At 37.9% G+C, this 23431-nt stretch overlaps 3 protein-coding genes across 6 annotated transcripts in view; 2 read left to right on the forward strand and 1 right to left on the reverse strand.

Moving 5' to 3' along the window:
- LOC147145478 (uncharacterized) overlaps positions 1-1431 on the reverse strand; it is a 50138-nt gene extending 48707 nt beyond the window's left edge. The window contains exon 1 of the mRNA XM_086033157.1: positions 1294-1431. The gene's annotated coding sequence lies outside the window, so the exon portion shown is untranslated. The remainder of the gene's footprint in view (positions 1-1293) is intronic.
- Positions 1432-6669: 5238 nt separating this feature from the next.
- On the forward strand, positions 6670-8027 carry LOC147145479 (myeloid-associated differentiation marker homolog). The gene has a single exon (XM_086033946.1). It carries the CDS (start codon positions 6872-6874, stop codon positions 7766-7768), a length of 897 nt encoding a protein of 298 aa, XP_085890072.1. The 5' UTR covers positions 6670-6871; the 3' UTR covers positions 7769-8027.
- A 990-nt stretch (positions 8028-9017) lies between these two features.
- The window catches only part of LOC147145480 (testis-expressed protein 2-like), a 31962-nt gene continuing 17548 nt past the window's right edge, over positions 9018-23431 (forward strand). For 2 of the 4 annotated variants that reach the window (XM_086034605.1, XM_086034608.1), the window contains exons 1-2: positions 9018-9185; positions 9741-9832. The gene's annotated coding sequence lies outside the window, so the exon portion shown is untranslated. Of the gene's footprint in view, positions 9186-9740; positions 9833-19198; positions 19363-22818; positions 22881-23431 lie in introns of those variants that run through there. The other 2 variants (XM_086034606.1, XM_086034607.1) reach the window with 2 other exon arrangements.

Genomic DNA, 23431 nt, shown 5'->3' on the forward strand with positions numbered 1-23431 from the left:
AGCCTGGTTTCCATGCTTGCTCATGTGGGATTCAATTGGTTTTCTTTTATGAACGTGTGAGAGGTTTTCCTGCCCTTGGAAAATTATCAGTCAATTTGAATTGAAGGCATGTGAATACTTAAAGCGGGAATCAATGCAAACATTTTTTTTTTTCAAGAATATGTTCTAAGCAAGCCCACAGGTTGAAACAGGGCATTCTGAGAAATATTTGTGGAATAAGTGTTAATCCACTCTTTTTCAGCCATCTCTGGGGGCGACCATTTTGGTTTCTGTAAACTGAAAATGACATCACAACTGCTCACAACGACCAATCACGGCTCAGATTCTGAAAACATGTCAGCCGTGATTGGTCGTTGTGAACAGTTGTGATGTAATTTTAAGTCGACAGAAGACAAAATGGCCGCACCCAGAGATGGCTAAAAACAAGTGCATTTTGCTGCTTTATTTATATTCCACAAACGCGAAATTAATCATAATGCCGTTTTTCAACAAGTGGGCCTGCTGGGAACATATTCTTGAAAAAAATACGTTTAGGTTGACTTCCTCTTTTAGGGATGCAAGATCACTGCAAAATAAACAGTTATAATTTGCACAATTAATCACTTAAAACATGAAAGGTTTTTAAAAAATGTAAAATTATAGTTATTATATATAAAGAGACCATTGTAATGGTGAATGTTTTGACTCTGGGCAAGAAGCCGATTACACCCTGGATTGGTTGCCAGTCAATCGCGGGGCACATACAGGAAAAAAACACATTTAAATTCACACTTCCGGCATTTAAAGTTTTCTATTAACCCAACGTGTTTCTTTTTGTTGTATGATTTTTGATTCCACACAGGAGTGCCTAAACAGAAATAAGAACATTCGATAATGTGGCAGACGTACTAGTGAACTAGAACTAGTGACCCACCATGCTGCTCCATGTACAACAATTACTGTACATGCGAATTCAAATAAAACGTATTACGCAGCAACAGTGGATCGTAGGGAGTATGCCCAAAATAATTCTGAATTTACACAAGTTTTAACGCCCATGAGTTACCGTACGTTGCGTTACCACACGAACGGAAAGCATCCATAAAACTCAAATGCTATTAAGTGGGGGATAAAAATGTTGGGGGGGGGGGGGCTGGGGGCTAAGGGGGTAATCGGAAAATGGCGAGCCAGTCCACATCATAAAGCGGCCATTTTAAACTGTGAACTAGCTTTCAGTCAAAATACGCAATCGGTTCAGTGGTATTTTACACACACTTAGTACGTTTGAGTATCCAACATATAGTGTTAAAATACCTTTTCGTGTTGAATGATGTGGTATTTGGTTGACGTTACCAATTGGAAAATAACCGTGAGTAGAACTGCAACAACATCCTCAACCTCGTCCACTGGTCCTCCAACTCCTGTTTCTTCTTCGACGATTTTTCCTCTTCCTCGTTTTCGTTTTCGTTTTTCTTCTTCTTCTTTTTCGTCGTCGTCGTCGTCTTCTTCTTCTTCTTCTTCTTCTTCTTCTTCTTCTTCTTCTTCTTCTTCTTCTTCTTCTTCTTCTTCTTCTTCTTCTTCTTCTTCTTCTTCTTCTTCTTCTTCTTCTTCTTCTTCTTCTTCTTCTTCTTCTTCTTCTTCTTCTTCCTCTTTGGTTTTGTCATAGAGGTTGGTGAACAACATAATAGTACATTACCGCCACTAACTGATATGGAGTGCGAGTCCCAATTTAACATTTTTTCCCCCTTGTCTGAGCGCAATAAGTAAAATAAAAACAAAAACCACAATAACTATATCCTACTAAATATAGCTATTTTCCTCAAATACTGCAAAGCATCTTATATTCTTTCCTGCTTGTGCTCAGCCTCAGAATATCTAAACTAAAACAACTTTTGACACTTGACTCAACAATCTCAATAATCAAAGATCTTCTCTCAACCTCAAACCTGCTCAACCATGCTCAACCGTTCCTAATTCCCCACACCTGAATTGAGATTCATGCTTACCCATGCTAAACAATATACTGTTCAACCCCATGTGCCCTCAACCTTGACATTATAATTTAATCTCTTCTAACTGTGCCCCTCAGCTGTCCACTTTTCACCAACCTATGTATTCTGTGATACCATCTACCTCTCTTCATCCCATTGATTTTGCCACCTTTCCTTAAAGCACAGGTGTCAAACTCGAGGCCCGGGGGCCAGATCCGACCCGCGACATCTTTTTATGTGGCCCGCAAAGGCAAATCATGTGTATTGACTTGATGTGTTTCTTTGAAATTGTCTTCACTGTTAACACAACATATGAGATCTTGCTAGCATTTGTTACAAATCCCTCCTTTAAAATACATTGAAAGACAGTTGAACTATTTACTGGCTTCTGATTTCAAAACTAGTTATCCATCAATTTGTTGGGTATACATGTATGTGATAATATTAGGCGATCATACATGTATGTGTTCACAGTCGGCCCTCCGAGGGTCTCCAGAACTTTGATGTGGCCCGCGACAAAAATGAGTTTGAATGTAGAATGTTTTTTATTTTTCAATGCTGATTCATTTAAAAAAACAAAAAAAAAAACACTATTAACTCATTCGGTGCCCAAAATGTTTTTTTATGTTTTTTCACAGTCCAGCCATTCAACTTAATTTCAATAATATACAAAAAATATGTTCTATCACATCAATGTACATTTTTTAAATATAATAAGTCCAGTAATGCTAATAGTACATAGGGCGTGCTGTCAAAACAATATCGGTGACCCCTGCATGATGTAAATCGCGCATGCGAAGAAGATTGTCCGTCTTTAATCACTAACTAAAGCAGTACACTAGGACAAACCACGTAGTGATGCCTCTGCACTATCTGTGGGACGCATTCAAAACCCTAATAAAGTATATATGAATGTGACATACGAAATACTTTCATGTCATCTTGCCTAAGTAGAAGAAAGTGTTTTAAACTTTCAAAACCAAGCAAACAATCAACATTTTGGTGTATGTCCAATAAAAAAATAAAAAAAACACATTCTCAGGTCTTTGAATCAAAACATAGTTAATTTGCTCAAAATTTTGTATCAGATCATTACAAACGTAGATATTTTTAAACATCTTTATTCATCAAAACCAGCATTCAATCGTATTTTCCACAAAACATGAGAATTACAAACTGAGCACACAAGCAACATACACTGAAGTCTGCATTATAACAGCAACAAAATCCGAGGTCTATTGGGAAAATAAGATCACACTACTGTATTTACTATTTTAACGTCCTGTTTTGTTTTAAGTCTCTTCAATGTCCTTTTAAAATGATCAATTTCTATCAAAGTGTTGTTCATTACCTATTTCCTATTTTGTTTCACTGTCCCTTATTTAATGTCTCTGTACTCCAGTTGGGGGGGGACTCATGATTCTTCTCAGATATCCAATTCTGAAACGGCTCCCAGAACTTTTTGGTGTCACAAAGTAAATGTTCCCAAAGTCAATGTCAGAGTTACTACTACTACTACTACTACTACTACTACTACGACTACTACTACTGAAAATGATAATAATTGCTTGATCCACATTAAGCCTCTGAATAATATAACATCCTAAAATGTTTTTCTGTATCTTTATGTACTGTCCTTCATACACTAAGTTCTCATTCAATAGGACTTTTTAAAGATAACTAGATGAGAGGGCACTTCATAAGCATCTAGTGGGGAACGGGGGGGGCGATGAGGGGGAGGGGGTCGGCAACCTTTTACACTCAAAGATCCCACGCAGGCACGGGGAGAACATGCAAACTCCACACAGGGAGGCCGGGATGGAACCCACGACATCCGAGGCGGATTGGACACTCTAAATTGCCCGTGTGATTGTGAGTGCGGATGTTTGTTTGTCTCTGTGCCCTGCGATTGGCTGGCAACCAATTCAGGGTGTCCCCCGCCTACTGCCCGAAGACAGCTGGGATAGGCTCCAGCACGCCCGGGACCCTTGTGAGGATAAGCGGTATCAATAATGGAGATATATATATATATATATATATATTGGGGATGGGACGTGATATCGTACTACGAGATCTCGCGGGATTAGAACGCCACGAGATTTCTCGTCCGTCTGACTGTGTTTTGCAGTCTGGGTGAATATAGCAGATGTCCTAAAAGGAGCTGTCACCGAATGGGAACTTCCGAGGCCAAATCACAGAGTTGCTGTTGTGACCGACGACTCTCGCAACATGGATGTGGCTATACAAGAGGCTGGCTTTGAGCCACACATAAAGTGCTTATTGTGCAGGCAATGAACGCAACGCTAGTGCGGCTGATCCAAAGTTGGCCGTGTATCATGTTTGTTTAGACGTGTCAAGCGTATAGTTTCTTTTTTTCACCGATGCTCAACAGCAGCAGCACTTTGACGTCTAAATAAAGACAGCTCGAGCTGCCCGCGCACAGACTAATTATGGACGTAATCACGCGCTAGAACAACTCTTTGGACATGATGGCTCGCAATCTCGAGCAGCGGGGTGCCGTATCTGCAGCTCTGAGGAGCCCACAACTACGACGAGTTGCAGAAATCTTGACAGACGCGCAGTGACATTCCTCTTGTTGAAGAAACAAGTTGAACTCTACAATACAATATAATACAATACAATTTCATTTATATAGCGCATTTCATAATAGCTAGAGCTTCAACAAAGCACTTTACAAACAATACAATAAATAAAAAAATAATAAGAGGCTGTGATACATCTATTTATAAATATACCAATAAATATTAAAAAATATATAAAATAAAAAGATAAATAAATAAAGACAATAAATTAACATAAAACACTATATACAATTGAGTTACTGCCCTACGAGCACAGTTGGATTTTGTCAAAGTATTCAATAAGAGGAAAGATCTATATATATATATATATATACATATATATATATATATATATACATATATACATATATATATATACATATATACATATATACATATATATACATATATATATATATATATATATATATATATATATATATATATATATATATATATATATGTATATATATGTACATAGCTGGGATTTTCAAATGATTCTTTTGTGCATGCATACAAGCACCGTGACAGCTTGTGAAAACAACGATGCATACAAACACACACATAGAAATAAAAAGTCCCACAGTACAGGTTCCTATTCCTTGAGGTTTAACACACACTAGGAATATTGGTTATAAATCATTTTTGGATTGTCTTCTTTTGTTGCATTCTACCTTCACTTTGTATGAATATTGTATGAACAATTTATTTTGGGTGTGTGCGTGTGCATGCGTGCGCGTGTGTGCGTGTGTGTGTGGGGGGGGTGCGTGCGTGGGGGTGTGTGGGTGTTAGAGTGTGTGCGTGCGTGTGTGGGTGTGTGTGTGTGGGGGGGGGTGTGCGTGTGTGTGGGGGTGTGTTGGGGTGTGTGTGTGTGTGTGTGTGTGTGTGTGTGTGTGTGTGAGAGAGAGTGTGTTTGCTGTCTGGGGATTTGGGGATTTATTTTGTCAAAAGGAAAAAAACGGTTAATTATGTGATCCGGTATCATTTTTGTGATTGTGGTTCTGAAAATCATTAAAAAGACATTTGACAACACACACAAGGCAATACATAGTTTCTTGTTCAGCTCCTCAGACATAACAAAACACAGCTGCACAAATTTATGACACAGAACTACACCTAAGGAGATTAAAGTGGTCTTAATAATGGAGGCAAAAGTTGGCATAGTAATGGTTGCCAAGCTTTCCTCAATCAAATGTTAATTGTAAAGTTACCTGATGATTACATGATCATTACTAGATGAAGGAAAGAATGTATTGTGTTTTTGCATGACTTTATCTGTACACAATTCCTCTTCCTCCAGTTAGAGTAAAAATTTCATTCCAAGAATATGTTCTATGCAACGCCACTAGTCTAAACACAGCATTCTGACTGTGACTTGTGTTTATGGAATTTAAGTTCAGTAGTAAACAACCAAGATAACAACCAATCATGACTCAGCTTCAGAAAACAGGTTAGCTGTGATTGATCGTTACCTGAGCCCTGAGCAACTGTGATGTCATTTTCAGTCGACAGCAAGTGGCAAAATGGCCGCCCCCTGAGATGGACAAAACGGCTAGATTTTGCTGTTGAACTCATATTCCACAAACGCAATATTAATCAGAATGCCCCATTTAGACCAGTGAAGGCGCATAGAACATATTTCAAATGATTGTTTTGTCTGTTTGACTTCTGCTTTAAGGTACAAGTTTGACATGTGACACACAAGGCCCTCTTAAGATACACAAATTATACAGTCCTGTTCATACTGAAACACAGCATGTATGTAAAGGTCATTTTAGGCTGGTTGTGGATATGATATTTCATTGCTGACTATTTTCATACTTGTAGTGGCAAAGTGCTCTTTATTAAGTTCATAAAGAAGCTGTGCTCACAATGGTTTATTACTTGGTCATTCAGAAAAAAACAGCAGCATTTCGTGAGAAGCAAGAGCTGCAGGAAGATAACTTTGTTTGTGTTACCTTTTATTGTGGCCATCTGCACCTTCCTTCCGTGAGACTTAGTGCGCACTGCTGAAACCTCAAAAAGGAAGTAGGCGCGGCTTATTTTGACAGATTGCGAGGTACAATATATATACATTCCATGATGTCAATTGTTGGTCAAAGGACAGTGGTGTAAAGAACAAGGGGACCATTATATTTTTGATGAACTTTTTGTACTTTTGATTTTGTTATTTCTAGGGACTTGGGCTAACAATTTTGGAGTCAACATTTCTTGGTAAACAACCGCATTTTCTCAAAGAACTGGGAATGAGAAAACATTTACCCTACGAAGGAAGTAGTGACTCTTAGCAGTTGCATATTTATATTTCACTTTGTTGCAATGCCTGTGATTGTACTCGAGGCTAGAGACTTTGCAAGTCCTCTTTTTTTGGTGAGGTCATGTGAGGTGTTAACCAGTTGTACCACATTTAGTCTGGTGACTGCACTCGACTCATCAGAGCTAACCAAGAATCGGCTGCATCTTCAACACCTCCCCACCATCAGGATCTTCTGCATATTTACCTGGTGCATTTTCTTCACACTTACCATGCTGATCCATGTTCTCAGCACCATCCAGTTTCACAGCCTCCTTCCAGTGTCATGGAAAAACCTGACTGTGACTGTGGCAGTTTTGGGGTCACTGTTTTGTCTCAGTGCCTCCATAGTTTTTCAATGGCTCGTCATGGAGCGCCAAAAGGCCTGGCCACGTCCCGTGGCAGCTGCCATGACATCAGGCCTCACTGTCCTCGCCTACATCTCGGAATCCTACGTCCTATGCTCCCAAGTCCAGGAGCAAAGAGGTTTCATGGGTAGTCAACCTGGTCTTCTCAAGATTGTGCAAGTATGGGGTGGTTTTCAGATGATTCCTTTGTTTGTGGAAGAAGATCATGGCCTGCCCAATGGATTACATCGTTGGCAATCGTGGGTGTCTGGAACGTCATATGGCATCTGTATTCTCATGTCTCTTGTCACACTGGTAGTAATACTGGGTGAATTTGCAGGGCAGTGTCATCTCCCTCTTGACAAACTAATGGTTGTTTTCACAATTACTGGACTGCTGCTTTACATGGTAGCTACAGTAATTTGTTTTAACAAGATACTACAGCTAAAAAACAGTGCCAACAAAAGTTCAGAGCTTGTTATAATGGAGACAGTGGTTGCCTTTATCACACTGTTATCTTATACTGTGGACCTTACAGTCTCCATTAAAAAGTTGTTTAACAGGAATCACACATGAATGAACTTTTTATGTTGAATGTGATTGGTAATACATGTTTCTTTCTATGAATGTTAAAAATGTTGAACTGAACTGATGTATTAGTAAACAATTTAATGTCATGATCGTCACACAAGTATTAATTGTGCACTTGGAAATACAAAAATGTTCACATAATGTAAAGAAATCATAAACATACAAAACGACTGACTATACTCACTATTAATTGTTTTTAGCATATCTTAAGATTGCATTTACATGTAAAATGTTTGTATTTAATGCAACAAGGGATACACTTTCATTCTATTAAAATTCCACCTTGCATTTTACCCATGCATCTTCTTTCAAACTTTATTCTTATTTTTAAAAAGACTTGTATAGATGCTACCTTTAACATTTATCTCATTTTTAATGGCATTTATAGTACGGCATATACTTGGTTTGCTTTGTGTTGTTTTCATTGTGGAGACTACTGGAACTGTTAATTTCTCTTGTGGATGAAGTGTCTGTCTGTCTGTCTGTCTGCCTGCCTTGCCTGTCTTTTGTCTACATAACACTCATCAATTTTACTGGACAAAAGATAATTAGCATCGGCCTTAAAATGTAAACGGGGAGTAAACCCTTTTTGGGTCGGCCTACTACCCAATCATTACACTAGATGGCAACATTTCCTTTGAAATGAATAATCTAGAATGTAGATTATATTAATATTATTATTGTTATTATTCTTATTATTATTATTATTACTATTACTATTATTGTTATTATTATTATTATTAGTAGTAGTAACTGTAGTAGTAGTAGTAGTATTGTTGCTATTATAATTATTATTATTGTTGTTGCTATTATTATTATTATTATTATTATTATTAGTAGTAGTAGTAGTAGTAGTAGTAGTAGAATTGGTATTTATTCAGTTTTACTCGCAACAAAACTTATACTGCAATTGACTTTTAAAAACAATACAATTGAGCGACTTGGTGGTTATGTTATTTAAAAAGAAAAAAAACTAGAAAAGAAGCTCATTTTGTATTTTTTCTTTGTTCATCGACAAAATACGCCAACTCTAAACTGTAATATTTATAGTATTTGTATTCCAATTTAATTTCCAACGACGTAGTGTTTCGTACACATCTGCCTCATCTGTTCCAGTCTCGCTAAGTAGCTCTATGGAAACATCGCTCGAAACAACTCGAGCGCACGGCCGTCTGTGACCGATCCTCGGTACTTGACTAATATGGCCTTGACAACATCCAATGGTTTTGTTTTTTTCTATAAGGAATTGAGTCAGTTGTCAACAGGCTAAGCAAGACGGTGAGCAGTTGGGCAATTGATGACACGCATTTGTCCATATTGTGCTGCGGAAAGAAATTGGATTCTTGTAATGACAATCAGTTTTGTTTGGCGTCTGTGAGAAAAATGAAGTTGGTTGTTTACGGTAAGGTATTGTTTTGTTGTTGTTGTTTGTTTTGTTTTGTTTTGTTATGTTTTGAACAAGCCTGTTCTAGCACTAGTGGCGAGGTAACCTTCGACCAACATGGACTTGACGACACTGGGATTTAAGTTGCAGCAAGCTAACCACTTTCTCTTTTATGTATATTGTTCTACGTCACCGTTGGAGAGTTTAGGGAGACTGGCAGTTGATGTTGGTATTGCAATCTGTTTGGTTAACCAGGAGTTCATACATTATGTTATGTTAGCGTTGGCTGATATTTGTCAAGAGTTCGAGAAGACATTCGAAGCACAATTACAAGCCAGGCTTATCTCTCCTTCGAGTTGGACCAACTTTGCGACTACCTTTACTGTTTGCAGTATGCTTGCTGAAAACACCCACCTATTCTGTGGCTATACTGTACATTAGTTAAATATATTAGTCAAAACAGTACTTCCCCACATTGGTGTGTATTTTTTTGTTTGTTTTTCACACAAATTTATTTTGATTGGTGTGTATTTTTTTTTTTCACACAAATTTATTTTGGTGATATTTTTACAGAAGTCGCCTGAGTATCATGAACATGTGAAACTTGACTCTGCAGTGGGCAGATGTACGTCCCCTGCTGCATTGAATGGCACTGAGAAAACAAGGTAAGCACTTTGCCAGTAAATGTGAACTCATTATCGATCGGTTTCCTGAGCTACAAATGACCTTATGTGAGGACAAAATCCAACCAGACAGAGAGAGACAAGGACTGAGAGTGGAAGAAATATAGTCAGAAACACAGTCGGGTCAAATACACAATAATACACAAATAAGTAATTTCTTAGAATCCAAAGGGGACAAACTACATGTTCATTTTTAATATACAGACTGCAAAGGATTACTGTATTCAGACTCATACAACTTATGCTTGAAGGATGTCCATAAAACATTTGGAAATGCACTCAAATGAGCTCTCCTGAAACATAGCCTCAAGGCAATTACTCAATTTGTAGAAAGTTGCAGACCTCTGTCACTAATGTGAGGAGAAGCCTATCTCGCACACAAATTTTCGAACAGAGGACACGGTTTACTTGAAACTCACATGTTAAATATGTGTTTAAAAGTGTGGATTGTTAAAGTCAATACAAGAAAGAGGTTTTGCAGGTTTATTAAACGCTAGTAACCCGCTTTGCAAGATTGCTGTCTAGAAACTGAGCCCATCCTTCAACTACCGGGTTTCTACCTCTCCCATACATGTAACACAAGTTATACTGTCACCTTCTGCCCAGACAACCCAAACTACATTTGACTGATAATGTAGGCCATGTCAGATGTAAACAAAGCCAAGTGATTATTATTGATTGAGCACTGTTTTGGGGAAGATAACAGATACAATGACCAACATCATATAAAACAGCTGGAGCCAAAATTTTGCCTGTGGATCAAATTTTGTGTTTGAGTAACTGCTGCTTCAGCATTTTTAGAGAAATATTTCCCCACAAATATTTTTCATTTAAATTTTAAAATTAAATGATAAAAGTGAGGAGTTACAGTGTTAACTCTTAAGCAGAACTTCTGCAGTTTTGCTCAGGCATGATAACTTTTTAATACTACTTAACTACTCATATCAAAAATATAAACCCGTAGCATACCGCGGACATGAAACCTGAAGCAACGATGTTAGTTAAACACAAAACTGAAAATTGAATCCATTTTTAACGGCAGACATCACATCCTGCTTTGTGGTGATTTTTGAATTCCATAATTAATTATGTAAGTTTTCCTTTTCTTTGTAAAGGATGGCGCCTTTGAATTGGCAGCCTGTTACAAGAGCGCCGCTAATGTTTCACTTTAATTAGTAGTTTTCCCAATCTGTTTTGTTATTTAGATGTTTACTGTAGTTTGTGTGGACCTGTTGTGGATTGTTTTTGGCTGTGACATTCATGAGAGAGGATCAGTGCTTGTCCTTTGCGTCTTTACAGCATTCTTTTGTAGTCGTTGGCAATATTGGAGGACTGTTACTGCTTGACAGCAATGAATCAGGCCGTGTGGCGTTTGTTGTGCTGCGCATTCATGGGCAACACTGTTGGACTGCCTGCGATGGTACGGCTGCGAAGAAGTTTCAACCTCCAGCTTGGAGTCAAGTGCGTCTCAGTGATGAAAGTCTGTGCTAGTGAAGCGAGGCAGATGGCTACCATATTTTTCAGATGAAGTCATACTTAAAATAGTTTCATTTTCTCAAAAATCGACGGCGCGCCTTATATATGGGTGGACATCAGCTTTTCAGTTGGTCGTCTTTGATTCAAAATCCTTTCAATAATGTTCTCATTTCCATTCGCCTCTAATCGCTAGCAGGCGTCTATGTTTTCAGTTAAGCTCCTCCAGCATTTTATTTGCCATTCTAAAATATATGTAATTTATAAATTATTTTCTCAGAGCCCCATGTACCGGTAAAGCCCCCTTTAGCCCCACCAGAGAAAAAAACCTAGAGCCATCCCTGATGTGAAGTGCCGCTGTGAAGGAATCTGTGTGTTAATTAGAGAAGAAGATTTTGTTTGGTAATTGTTTGCGTTTTAAGTTGAGAGTTGCATTGTTGCAGAAGAATCACATGACTTTGGTCTATGGTACAACCCTTTGAACTCTGACCGTACACTGTAACACTTCTCACTGTAGAAATTACAGTATTTTACTGGCAGCAGTTATCCAATAAAGTACTGTAATTTTCTACTGTTACTGCACCTGCAATTTGCATGTATTATTATTTATGATACTGTAAATTTATATCCAGTTAATAACTGTGTTTTTGACAGCTCATTACAGTATTTTACTGGATCACTGCTGCCAGTAAATTACTGTAATTTATGATGATACAATAAAATACTGTAATTTTAATTTTTTAAACTAAAATCTGTATTTTGACTATGTTGACTATTATTATTTTATTTTTATTAAAATTTACTATTTTTATTCCGAATTTCAAAAAAAGTCAAATTATGATGATTATTATTATTTTTTTGACCAATTCAAACCATTCCAACTTTGGACTGTTTATCTTATGCCCGCCACAATTTTCACAAAATTTCTAAATAAAAGCCAACATTTTCATTTCACCATTTTTTTGGTTTTTCTCTCAAATTGTTTTAAACGATTCGCACTGTTCCAACTTGTTCCAACTGTTCTCAGCCGCAGGTCATTGATCCTGACTCCAACACTATAAAGACCCAAAACACATGTAAACACCTACGAATGGCTGTGGAATATTATCAAGTGGTCTTTTCTGAGCCCTGATCAAAATCCTGTTGGATCTCTGTGGAAGGATCTGAAATGTGCAGCTGGAGAAGGCACCATTTTGTCAGTGTCAAATTATTTCAGTGACCATTGCAGATTTTTCTGTGTTTTTGTGCATGTACGTGAATACTTTATTTTGCAATGAATGATTAATTAAGGACAAAGTAACTGTATTAGTTGGTACTAGGGATGTAACGATTGATCAAAAATGGATATGAAATCGATATGTGCTTAAAATATGCATCGATGTAAGAAAACAAAAGAATCGATTCGCAACGCCATGTTAACTATAGCCGCTCTCTCATGATATGCCTGTCTGCAACGCACATGCGCAGTCGTGGTAATCCGGGTCATCTGTGAAACAGAAGCATTGTGAGTAATGGTGGCATGGCTACCTGAGTGAGCGTTAACAACAGAGTTTGAAAGTCCGGGCTAGGACTGGACTGATAAGTCAATATCAATATGTATTGCGATTGACACATGATCGATATCAATAGAAATGCCTTCGATAAAATGTTCGATAGAAAAAAATGTGAAAACAAACCCGATTGCGGCATGGTGCATGATGTAGGCAGCGCGCATCCGCCTCCAAACATGAAGAAGTTAAACCAACGTAGAAGAAGCCGCTAAACCATTGAAGAGGCAGCATTTAAACCAACGAAAAAAAATTTGCATTCAAAACAACGAAAAAGAATCAGCTAACCCAACGGAGCATGCATGCGGGCCCGGCGGCCGTGCGCCATACTCGAGCGAGCAAGCGGTGTATCTTCGTTCATATACAAATGACACTGGAGACCACGTATGTCTCGTTTTGTTGGATTTGACTGCAGCTTTTGATACAGTAGATACAGTATTCTTTTGACTCGCTTGCAACACCAAGTGGGCATTAGTGGATGCGCTTTAGAGTGGCTTGGATTCTATTTAGCTGGCAGGATTTTTTCTGTTAGCCTAGGTTCCTCTGAGTCCCGCTCTGCCCCTCTATCGTATGGTGTTCCACAGGGTTCTATTCTGGGGCCATTGCTGTTCTCATTGTATTTGCTGCCCCTGGGCTCCATCATTAGAAAACACGGAATCTCCTTCCACTGCTAAGCGGACGACTGTCAAATCTATATCCCGCTAAGCAAAAAAGAGTCTTTCTCCTTAACACCACTTTTGTTCTGCTAGAGGACGTCAAAGACTGGATGTCACCAAATTTCCTAAATTTCAACGAAAACAAAACAGAAGTTATGGTTTTCGGTCCCAGTGGCTCGTCTCCGATCCCACCCTGTTGACCTGGGCCCCCTGTCTTCATATCTAAAGCCAACAGTCTCAAACTTGGGTTTTAAAAAGGACAGTGATCTTAAATTGGACCAGCATCCATGCCTTTGTTACATCTCGGCTAGATTACTGCAATGCACTTTATTTTGGAGTCAGCCAGTCCTCCCTCAAACGTCTCCAGTTGGTCCAAAATGCTGCTGCCCGCCTAGTAACCGGAGCTCGGAAGATCGAGCACATAACACCAATTCTGGCTTCCCTTCACTGGCTCCCAGTGCATTTCAGGGTTCAATTTAAGATTCTCCTATTTGTCTTTAAATCATGAAATGGCCTGGCCCCGGCGTACCTCTCTGAGCTCATCCACTCCTACGCACCTTCCCGCAGCCTCAGGTCTGCGGACCAGGCGCTGCTCGAGGTGCTGGGGACCAAGCGGAGGCTCAGAGGGGATCGAGCCTTTTCTGTCGCTGGTCCTTCCCTCTGGAATGACCTCCCATTGGTTGTTAGGCAAGCCCCCTCTCTGTCCATTTTTAAAACCCAGTTGAAGACACATTTCTTTTCTCTGGCTTTTGATCAGACCTGAAATTTTTGGCTCTTTTCTGGCGTCAATTGTATATAGTGTTTTATGTTGATTTATTGACTTTATTTATTTATATTTTTATTATCTATATGTATTAATACGTGCATCACAGCCTTTTATTGCTTTTTATTAATTGTATTGTTTGTAAAGTGCTTTGTTACAGCTCTAGCTTTTATGAAATGCGCTATATAAATAAAATTGTATTGTATTGTATAAATAAAATCATGACTCAACTTCAGAAAGCAGGTGAGCTGTGATTGGTCGCTGCCTGAGCCCTAAGCAACTGTGATGTAATTTTCAGTCAACAATGGCCGCCCCCCAGAGATGGCTAAAAACGGGTGGATTAAATCTTATTCCACAAATGCAATATTAATCAGAATGCCTGAATGTTTCATCTAATGGGCCTGCATTTGGCTTGACTTTCACATTATTATGTTCCTCCTAAGTTCTTTTCCATTCCGGGTGCATACCACATTTTGAATGTGTAGATCAAATTATGCATATGAGAGAAGCAAAACAAAATGTTTTGGATTAAGGTTGAATTAAAAACAAAATTAAAAACCAATACAAGTCTTTAGTTTTATTTAGCACAGTGCTTTTCCCTAAGTTTACTCATGATTTCACTCTCTTCTACAATAAAAAATAGGCTTGGTGCCCAAAAAAAGTGAAATATGTTTACAAGTATTTATTTTTTGTATTCATAGGTAGTTTCATAGTATTAGTGCAACTCAGCATAGTGTCTAGTTTTGGGTTTTTTGAAATGCATTAAACATCCATCCATCCATTATCTTTACCGCTTGTCCTCACAAGGGTCGCGGGGCGTGCCAGAGCCTATCCCAGCTGTCTTCGGGCAGTAGGCGGGGGACACAAAGAATTGGTTGCCAGCCAATCGCAGGGCACACACAGACAAACATCCGCACTCACAAACACACCTAGGGGCAATTTAGAGAGTCCAATCAACTTACCATACATATTTTTGGAATGTGGGAGGAAACCGGAGAAAACCCACGCAGACACAGGGAGAACATGCAAACTCCACACAGGGAGGCCGGGGCCGGGGTCGAACCCACGACCTCTGAACTGTGAGGTGGACGTGCTAACCAGTCGACCGCCGTGCCGCCCATGCATTAAACATTTACGGCAAAAAAAAAATTACGGCCACAGTATTGCCTTCAATTTCAATTACTCCATCATTTATATGTCAGGAATGCTAGAACAAGCTGCAAAGTTTAATACAAGTTGAATGTACTTTTATCTTGATTGTCTTTATTATTCTTTTGTACGTACATAACTTCAAGAATTTAAGCTGTAAGCTACCGGTGGTCATATACTGTAAGAGCCTGTTGCGATTATGCTTTTGTGATTTACGTATGATTCGATTATTCGACTGATCGCGTCTACTTTTGGTGATCAGTCGACTAGCAAAATAATAGTTTGTGGCAGCCCTTCTTGACACACTAGCACCAAACATGATTGCGTATTGTGTTTGTGGATGGCTGCAGCACCACACTAACGCACAGAGACAAGCATGGTAGCAATTTTTAAAAAATCGAATCGAAAATCGGGAACTGAAAATCTAATCGAATCAGGGCTTGAGTGTATTATTACATCCCTTGTCTATACTCTATTTGTTTCCCTGCCACAGATCAGACAGCACCAATATGTTGAGTGCCATTTTTGCACGGTTAAAAATAGAGGCTTGGGTGTCATCTTAAAAAAAAAAAAAAAGAGAAAAGAAAAAAAAAAAACACCTACAAGAAAGGGTGGGGGGTTGGCTAATGTCACGAGCAGCAGGTGAGCCGAGGAGCAATGTCACAGTTTGATTTGTCAAGGCAGTGCAGCCGCTGGCATTGACAAATGATTGAGTGAATCAGATCTCTATCATCGGTTTTGTCAATGAAAGCGGGCTAAAATTAAGTGTATGATGGTCCCACCAGCATTAAATATCAACTTGTCAAAATTGAATGGAGTGCATGTGTCAGCTAGTAGTGGTTGAAATACTAAAGCTTTCAGTGATGCAGTAGTTTGTGTGCGGTCTGTTTGAAAGGCAAACAGCTGTGTCTCTGCTTCTTAAAATGCAGTAAAACAGGTAGTGGCACTTTTGTTTTACTTGGGTTTGTTTTCCCTCTTGTTTGTTGAATGTTTTCACAAGTCGGGCTTAGCCAAAGCTTTGACCATCTGAAATAAAGAAGGATAGGCGTATTTTGTCTTTTAAAGAATGAAATACCTATAAATGTATCTTGTAACTCTGTGTACTTGTTATAATTTATACTTTTATTGTAATAAAACACAATATTTACACATGAGACATAAGGCTTTTTTTCCCTAGATGAATTATGCAAGCCTTCAAATGAATTGACTTTGGACTCTTTGCAGGGTTCCCGTGAGATTTTAAGTGTTAAAACTTAACAGAATTTATGAATTTGGAAATAATACTTTAAAATGTCTTGAAAAATTCTTGAATTTTAATATCTGGGTTTTTACATTTTATGCATTATTGTAACTTCTCTGTGGAGAGGCCATAGGGAGAACAACTGGCTGTTAGGGCTGAACAATTATGAAAAAAATAACAATCACGATGATTTCGATTAATACTGAAATCAGGAGTATAGAAATGATTAATCATTAATTTCAAAAATTAGTATTTATTAACTACTAAAACTCAAGTACTCAAAACTATCATCATGGCCTCATGCCCATTTGTACCTGCGCGTTGAGCACTTTATTTTTGAACACTATTCTTTTTGTTTTTTTGTAAATATGTGAAATTCAAGTCTCTTGCATTTTCATTCTGTTATAAGAAGTTTGGATAATGCATGAATGGACATCCACACCTTTGATGCCTTGAATCTTTGCATAGATTGAAGCCTTGAATAAGCATTACCCTTATCTCTTTATCTTATTTTCACAAGTTTTCGGATTTACTGGGCTAACCTCGGATCTTGGGGATTGTATTTCGTATTTGTATTTGTATTTTCCTTGTATTTTGGCTGCCCTTGTGTTTTGGCTGCTCCTGCGCATTTTGGCCTCTTCGGGGCAGTGTGGTGCATACTTAGAATGAGAACAGAAGAAGTTGCAATTGAACTCTTAACTCATTCACTGCCATTGACGATTTAAGACATTCAATTGCAGGATTCTTTTTCCTTTTTTAAAATTTTTTCAAAGGTTAGGGTAGAAGAGGGTCTGAAAATGTCTGGCAGTGAATGAGTTAATATAACTTATTTTTCACATATTGGGAAGAATTTTTGCCTTTCTGTGGTGTTTTCTTACCTGTATGTATGTATTTCCACAGTGTTTGTGTGAGAATATTCATTATTTGAAGGAATATTACTCCTAAAGTCAATGCTAATTTTTCATTAGCATTTGAATAAGATTCTTCATTGACTTCCACATTAGCACTAGTGATGTTTTAAAAACACAGAATATTCTTTATTTAACAGAGCTGGGCATTTGACTAAAAATTGAGTGTCCTTTATACCTCACCCGTCTGCAGCGTGGGTACCCTTCCGTCGTCTGTCATTCACCTTTTTTTCCGGGGGGAATAAATAGTACCCGTCTATAGGCCGGCCTGCGTCTAATTTTAACCGGCCGTCCGTTGGCGACTCTGACTAAACATTCACATTCGTTTTGGACCCAACAACATTTATTAAATTAATTATTTAAAAAAAAAAATGAAACTGCAAATGTATAAATTAAAGTATGGTTTCCTTGTATAAACAAACGAGTTAACTTGCTATGCACTTAGAAATTGCCAAAGTAGTAAATTGCTTGGAGTAAAATGCCAATTTTGACAGAATAACAGACATGCTATTCATCTATACATTTAGGTAGCTAGCTATCTTGGAGAGGGCGGCGTAGCGGAGTAACTTGTGTGCGCATGCCTCAAAAAAACTCAAAATTATTATTAATAATCGTTATTTTACGATTATGCTAATTTTGTAATTGTAGGTGTAATCGAAATCGTAATTGAATTTCGACTAATTGCACAGCCCTACTGCACTCAGTCCACTTTTTCCACGTTCGGGATATAACACAATTTCACAGATTTAGTTTTTCTTTGCGGATATGGCTGTGAATAGGAATTACATTTTAAAAAAGAAATGTCTTAGATTGGTCTTTAAAAAGTCTTTCCTTGAACTTGAGGAAACGTGTTAACCCTGTCTTTGATGCTGAGGCTACAATAATGTCAATGTTGGTTGTTGCCGCTGTTTATAGATTTATACACCATTTAAGGAATATCCCTTTTCCTTGCATTCAAACAGTCCTTGTGAAGTGCTGTCCTATAAATTCTGTAGCATTTGGTTGAACCTGAAGAGAGTTTCACCCTATAGACTTCACAATTCTTGTTACTTCTGTGATCTGTGGTTTATACCTTGTTCTAAACCCTCTGTGTTTACGTCCATGAAGGTATTAGTTGTAGGGTTTAAATAATGTATGCCTGCCTTCTCCAGAATAGTCTTCACTCATGGAGTTCAGTTTATCTTTCTGTCTGTATAATGTCAAAGGCAATGTTTTGTTGGCTAATAATTAGCCTGAGCATTAGTGAACAACTTTACGTATTCGGTTTGTGCCCAGAAGGATAGTGCAGCCACCTCTTAAAAAATCTGTCACTCCTTTAAGAATTTTGAGCAGAGTCATTCACCATGAGCTACAGATTATTTGTTTTAAACAATGACATAACCAGGGTTTTTAGTCTCCCATGAGCTGCTCATTCCTTGAGTAACAATGTAGCCCTTTGTCACTCTGGCTTAACTGAGAAATGCTTTGCCCAATTACATTGCCCTGACAACAGTGATGTTTTGTGAAGGTTGATTGGACATGGTCATGTGTGCTCAGTTGTGATATGAAAGGAAAAAAACCTTCAGTGCGTACAAAGTACACGCTTCTTCAAACAAATTGAGCATCTCGAAACATGCTTTAGTAAGATGTTTCATTTTGCTTGTCCCTTCAAAGTACTACTCTAATATTTTTTTTGTTTCTCATTAATCTTCTTGTTGTTTGGACTTTATCGACAATATTTTGCCAAAAGAGGAGGCAACCTTGTACAGATGAGAATTGTTAGTATAAATGGAAGTGGTAAGAGCTCTTCAACATTGATTTTGCTTTTACACAACATACCATGTATAAAAGTCCAGTGTATGTAATTTGGATTAATTAATCAAAGTTCAAGTTACTGATGTGACCATGGTACAATTTGGAGAAAATGGCTTTGTAGCCAAATTAGGGAGCTGTTTCTCTCTTTGAACATACTCTCAAATGTGGTTGTTTTTATATTGGTTGGAGTTTTCTCTATTCTCTGCTTGTATAAAGCTAGATGATTCTTTTTTGTATATACTGTAAAGATACATGGAATAGTACGGAGCCATGACATGGAAGTAAAAAAAACAACTTTGCGTTCCCTCACAAAAATTGCGAGATAAAGTTTTTTGCGTGGGAATATGCAGGGGTGGTACTATTTACGCATTTAATTTGTTCATTGGCTGTTGTTGAACTCCTGACATGGGAAACATTTGTTTATTGGATCAAGTAAGCAATCAATCAAACATAAGGTCCAGCCTAAGTTTTGAAATCTCGTGTTTAAAGCCATCGAAGGATGTGCATTTCAGGCTTGTTGTGGACTAACTATATTACTGGAATACATCTACTGGACCCTTGTCGACGTAATATGATCATTGATGATGGATTATGAAATTGTGTTGGACATTTATGAGGCTGAAATGGTGACTTCCTTATTTTTTGTGTGTTAGCGATTGTTTGACTTAAATGCTCGCCGCGCCTGCAGATATGATTGTATATTATAATGTTTGGTATAATTCGAATTTGCGGAAACTCAATTTTCTAACCATATATAACATGCCCGGGAATGCTTTGAAGTTGTTCTCTATGTAGCGATTTTCCCGTGGGCACGACGTGAAAACTCACCCGTGGGCCGATTGACCTGCAATAATGATATACAGGTAATAATGTGTTAATAATTTCACACACAAGTCGCTCCAGAGTACAAGTCGCACCCCCAAACTATGAAAAAAAACACCACTTCAGTCTGAAAAATATGGTACTCACAATGACCAATCACGGCTGGCCTTTTTTCTGAATCTGAGCCCTGATTGGTCGTTGTGAGCAGTTGTGATGTCATTTTCAGTCAACAGAAGACAAAATGGCCGACCCCAGAGAGGGCTAAAAATGAGTGCATTTTGCTGCTTAACTTATATTCCACAAACGCAAAATTAATCAGAATGCCGTGTTTGAACTAGTGGGCCTGCTGGGAACATATTCTTGAAAAAAATATGTTTGGGTTGACTTCTGCTTTAAGCTTTCGTTTGACCCATCTTTGATTTGGTGTGGTAGCCACACCTCCTGTCTCTTACCTTGTATGTTCCAAGTGGGAATTTGGTGGTACTCTGTATAACACAGAAAAATCAGAATATGAATGTAGACAGTAAAGTTCATAAAGTACATTTCACTCTAAAAAGACTATATTTGGTCCCAGTCTAAACAGAGTAAAATTTACACTCTGAATAATATTCAGAGTAAATGAGTTTTTGAGTCAATTTTGCTTGCATTGTATAAGTTTATAAAAAGTTGCAAAAGGGTTGAAACGTACCAACAACCTTCAGGTCAGGAAATAGCCACTCTGCCACAAGAGCCATGTGACACCTAATGTGAGTTAGTAAATTACTGGTGTCTCCAAAAGGAAACCACCACCTCACCCCCAAATCCTCCTTTTGGAGGTATAAGCATTCCGCCTGACTTGCGCCAGTGATTTATAAAAGTCACAAGTGTAAATTTTACTCTGTTTAGACTGGGACCAAATGTAGTCTTTTTAGAGTAAAATGTACTCTACGAAATTTACTGTGCACCGCTACACCCAGAGTAACAACATTTCTGATGCATGCTTGTCAAAAAAAGTTTTCAAACTAAAACACACAAGTTAACCTATGAGACATAATAAATATTTTCACTGTAGAAGGGGGTTCCTTGGTCTCTGATGTTTATTTCCCTACAGCAGCGACATACTGTAACCAAAATTTGGATACAAGTCAGAACACACTGTATGGAGTCTAGTAACCTCTGCTTGTGTAATCGCACAGTTATGATGTTCAAAGTTGCAAGTCAGACATATCCATTCTGTTGATAGTTAGTGAAAGCACAAAAAGGCTGCAAAACAAAATTCAATGTTTTAGTCGAAAGGCCTGCAGCTTAAAGCAAAAACCAAGAAAGTATGACCAATTCTTTGAAGGACGTGTCAAATTGCCAAGGACGACATTGTCGACAATGTGCCTCAATATGATGCTGTCTTAATCCTCACTAGCTGGGTTTCCATTGCCCTGAGAAATGTGCAAAATGCACAAAAAAAACTGGTGTGCGTGTGTGTGTGTGTGTCTGCATGCGTCCGTGCGTCCGTGCTGTCAAATTTACCGCGTTAACGGGCGGTAATTAAATCTTGTAATTGATCGCGTCAAAATATTTAACGCATTTAACGCATGCTCAGAATGACCGCCGATGCATAATCCCACTCAGAAGTGCACAGTGAGCAGCAGAGTAGACGCGTGTCGCCTGCGGGAGTATAAAGAAGCATTTCGAAAGAAGAAGGCAGCTTTAAATCTCAGAAATGTGACTAAATTGGTTTGCCTCAGCGACTGAGGATTAGTAGAGAAGAGGGCTGTCTTGTTTTGTGTTCATAGTCAGTTTAAAGGAGGAACACACAACGTGCTGATACCAACGACAGAGCACAATGAGCCGATCATATTCGTGTGCACTTCAGGAACCACTGGGAAAACATAAACATAGAATATTACAAGGGCCACATAAAGTGTGTACACGCGTACACACACGCACACACTTTATTTGCACACATTTTAAATATTTCTGTCACTGTTCTGAGGCTCTTTTGTGTTTTTGTAGTGAATAAAAATACTGTCTACTACAGAAAGAATGTTAATGATTTTACTTTAAAAAAATACATTTTCATCTCATGAGGATTTGTTGCAATAAAAAAATACATATATTACATATGAACAGTATGTTGACTGTATATATCCGTCTTGTGTCTTTTATCTTTCCATTCCGATTAATTATCAATTAATTTTTAAGCTGTGATTAACTCGATTAAAATTATATATATTATTTATATATATTATATTATATATATATTTTATATATATATATATATAGCCCCTGGGATTAACCTGCAAAAATGTTGCTCTTCAAATTTAAAAAGTTGCTCATCAAATGAAGTCACTGAATTGCAAAACTGCTACTCAAAGAATAAAAGAGACTTTTCGAGCCTTGAATAGTAATGTTATATTTGGTTAGGACAATGCTTTGGATGTTTCTTTCCTTCGGGTGTGCACAAATTAAAAAAAAAATGTAAATAAAAATGTATTTATTGATTTATTCATTTATTTTTTTGAGGTAAAGGTTCTTGAGAAACAGGAATTTATCGGTATCAACTTGGACAGAAAATATGGTGCATCCCTAAGTGATAATTATGTTATATGTGTGCCCTGCAATTGGCTGGCGACCTGCTCAAGGTCTGACTCGCCTCTCACCCAAAGTCAGCTGGGATAGGCTGCAGCACACCCGCAACCCTTGTGAGGATAAGCGGCTCAAAGAATGGATGAATGGTTTATGTTGTGTTGTTTTGATGTATTACTATTAGTGCTGTCAAACGATTAAATTTTTTTAAACGAATTAATCGCAAAATTTTCCATAATTAATCGCGATTAATTGTATTTTTCAACTACATTTTTCTACGAAGCTTTGAACAGTTATTTACTTGTGTAAAATCTTGGCATTAATGTGGAAAAACTAAAAGTATATTTCAATTCAAAAACTGTTCTAATAGCTTTCTTTGATCCTTGAATACAATTCTTTTCCTGTAAAATGCAACAGTGGAACGATACCCCAAAGACGTACAACTAATATGGTATTTGAATTTGGCTGTGCAAAGTGTAGAAATTATTTTGCTCCAATGAGCCGTCAAGCAACTTTTTACTTTAATTTTTAGTAACACTACGTAAAAGTCCGTCTTTGCGACAGGGACTCACCTCTAAGTTTGGTTGCACAGGGAGCAGAGGGAAGTAAATAAAACTGAGTTAACTGAGTTAATTTTTTTTAGTGCGTTATGAAATTTAAATTAATC

This window comes from Filicampus tigris, chromosome 6 (genome assembly GCF_054856515.1).
Source record: "Filicampus tigris isolate MCC_2025a chromosome 6, RoL_Ftig_1.0, whole genome shotgun sequence".
NCBI classification, from domain to species: Eukaryota; Metazoa; Chordata; class Actinopteri; order Syngnathiformes; family Syngnathidae; genus Filicampus; species Filicampus tigris.

What these genes read in the sequence shown, in the direction of transcription:
- LOC147145479 (XM_086033946.1), top strand. Translation starts at nt 6,872, where the DNA reads ATGCCTGTGATTGTACTCGAGGCTAGAGACTTTGCAAGTCCTCTTTTT.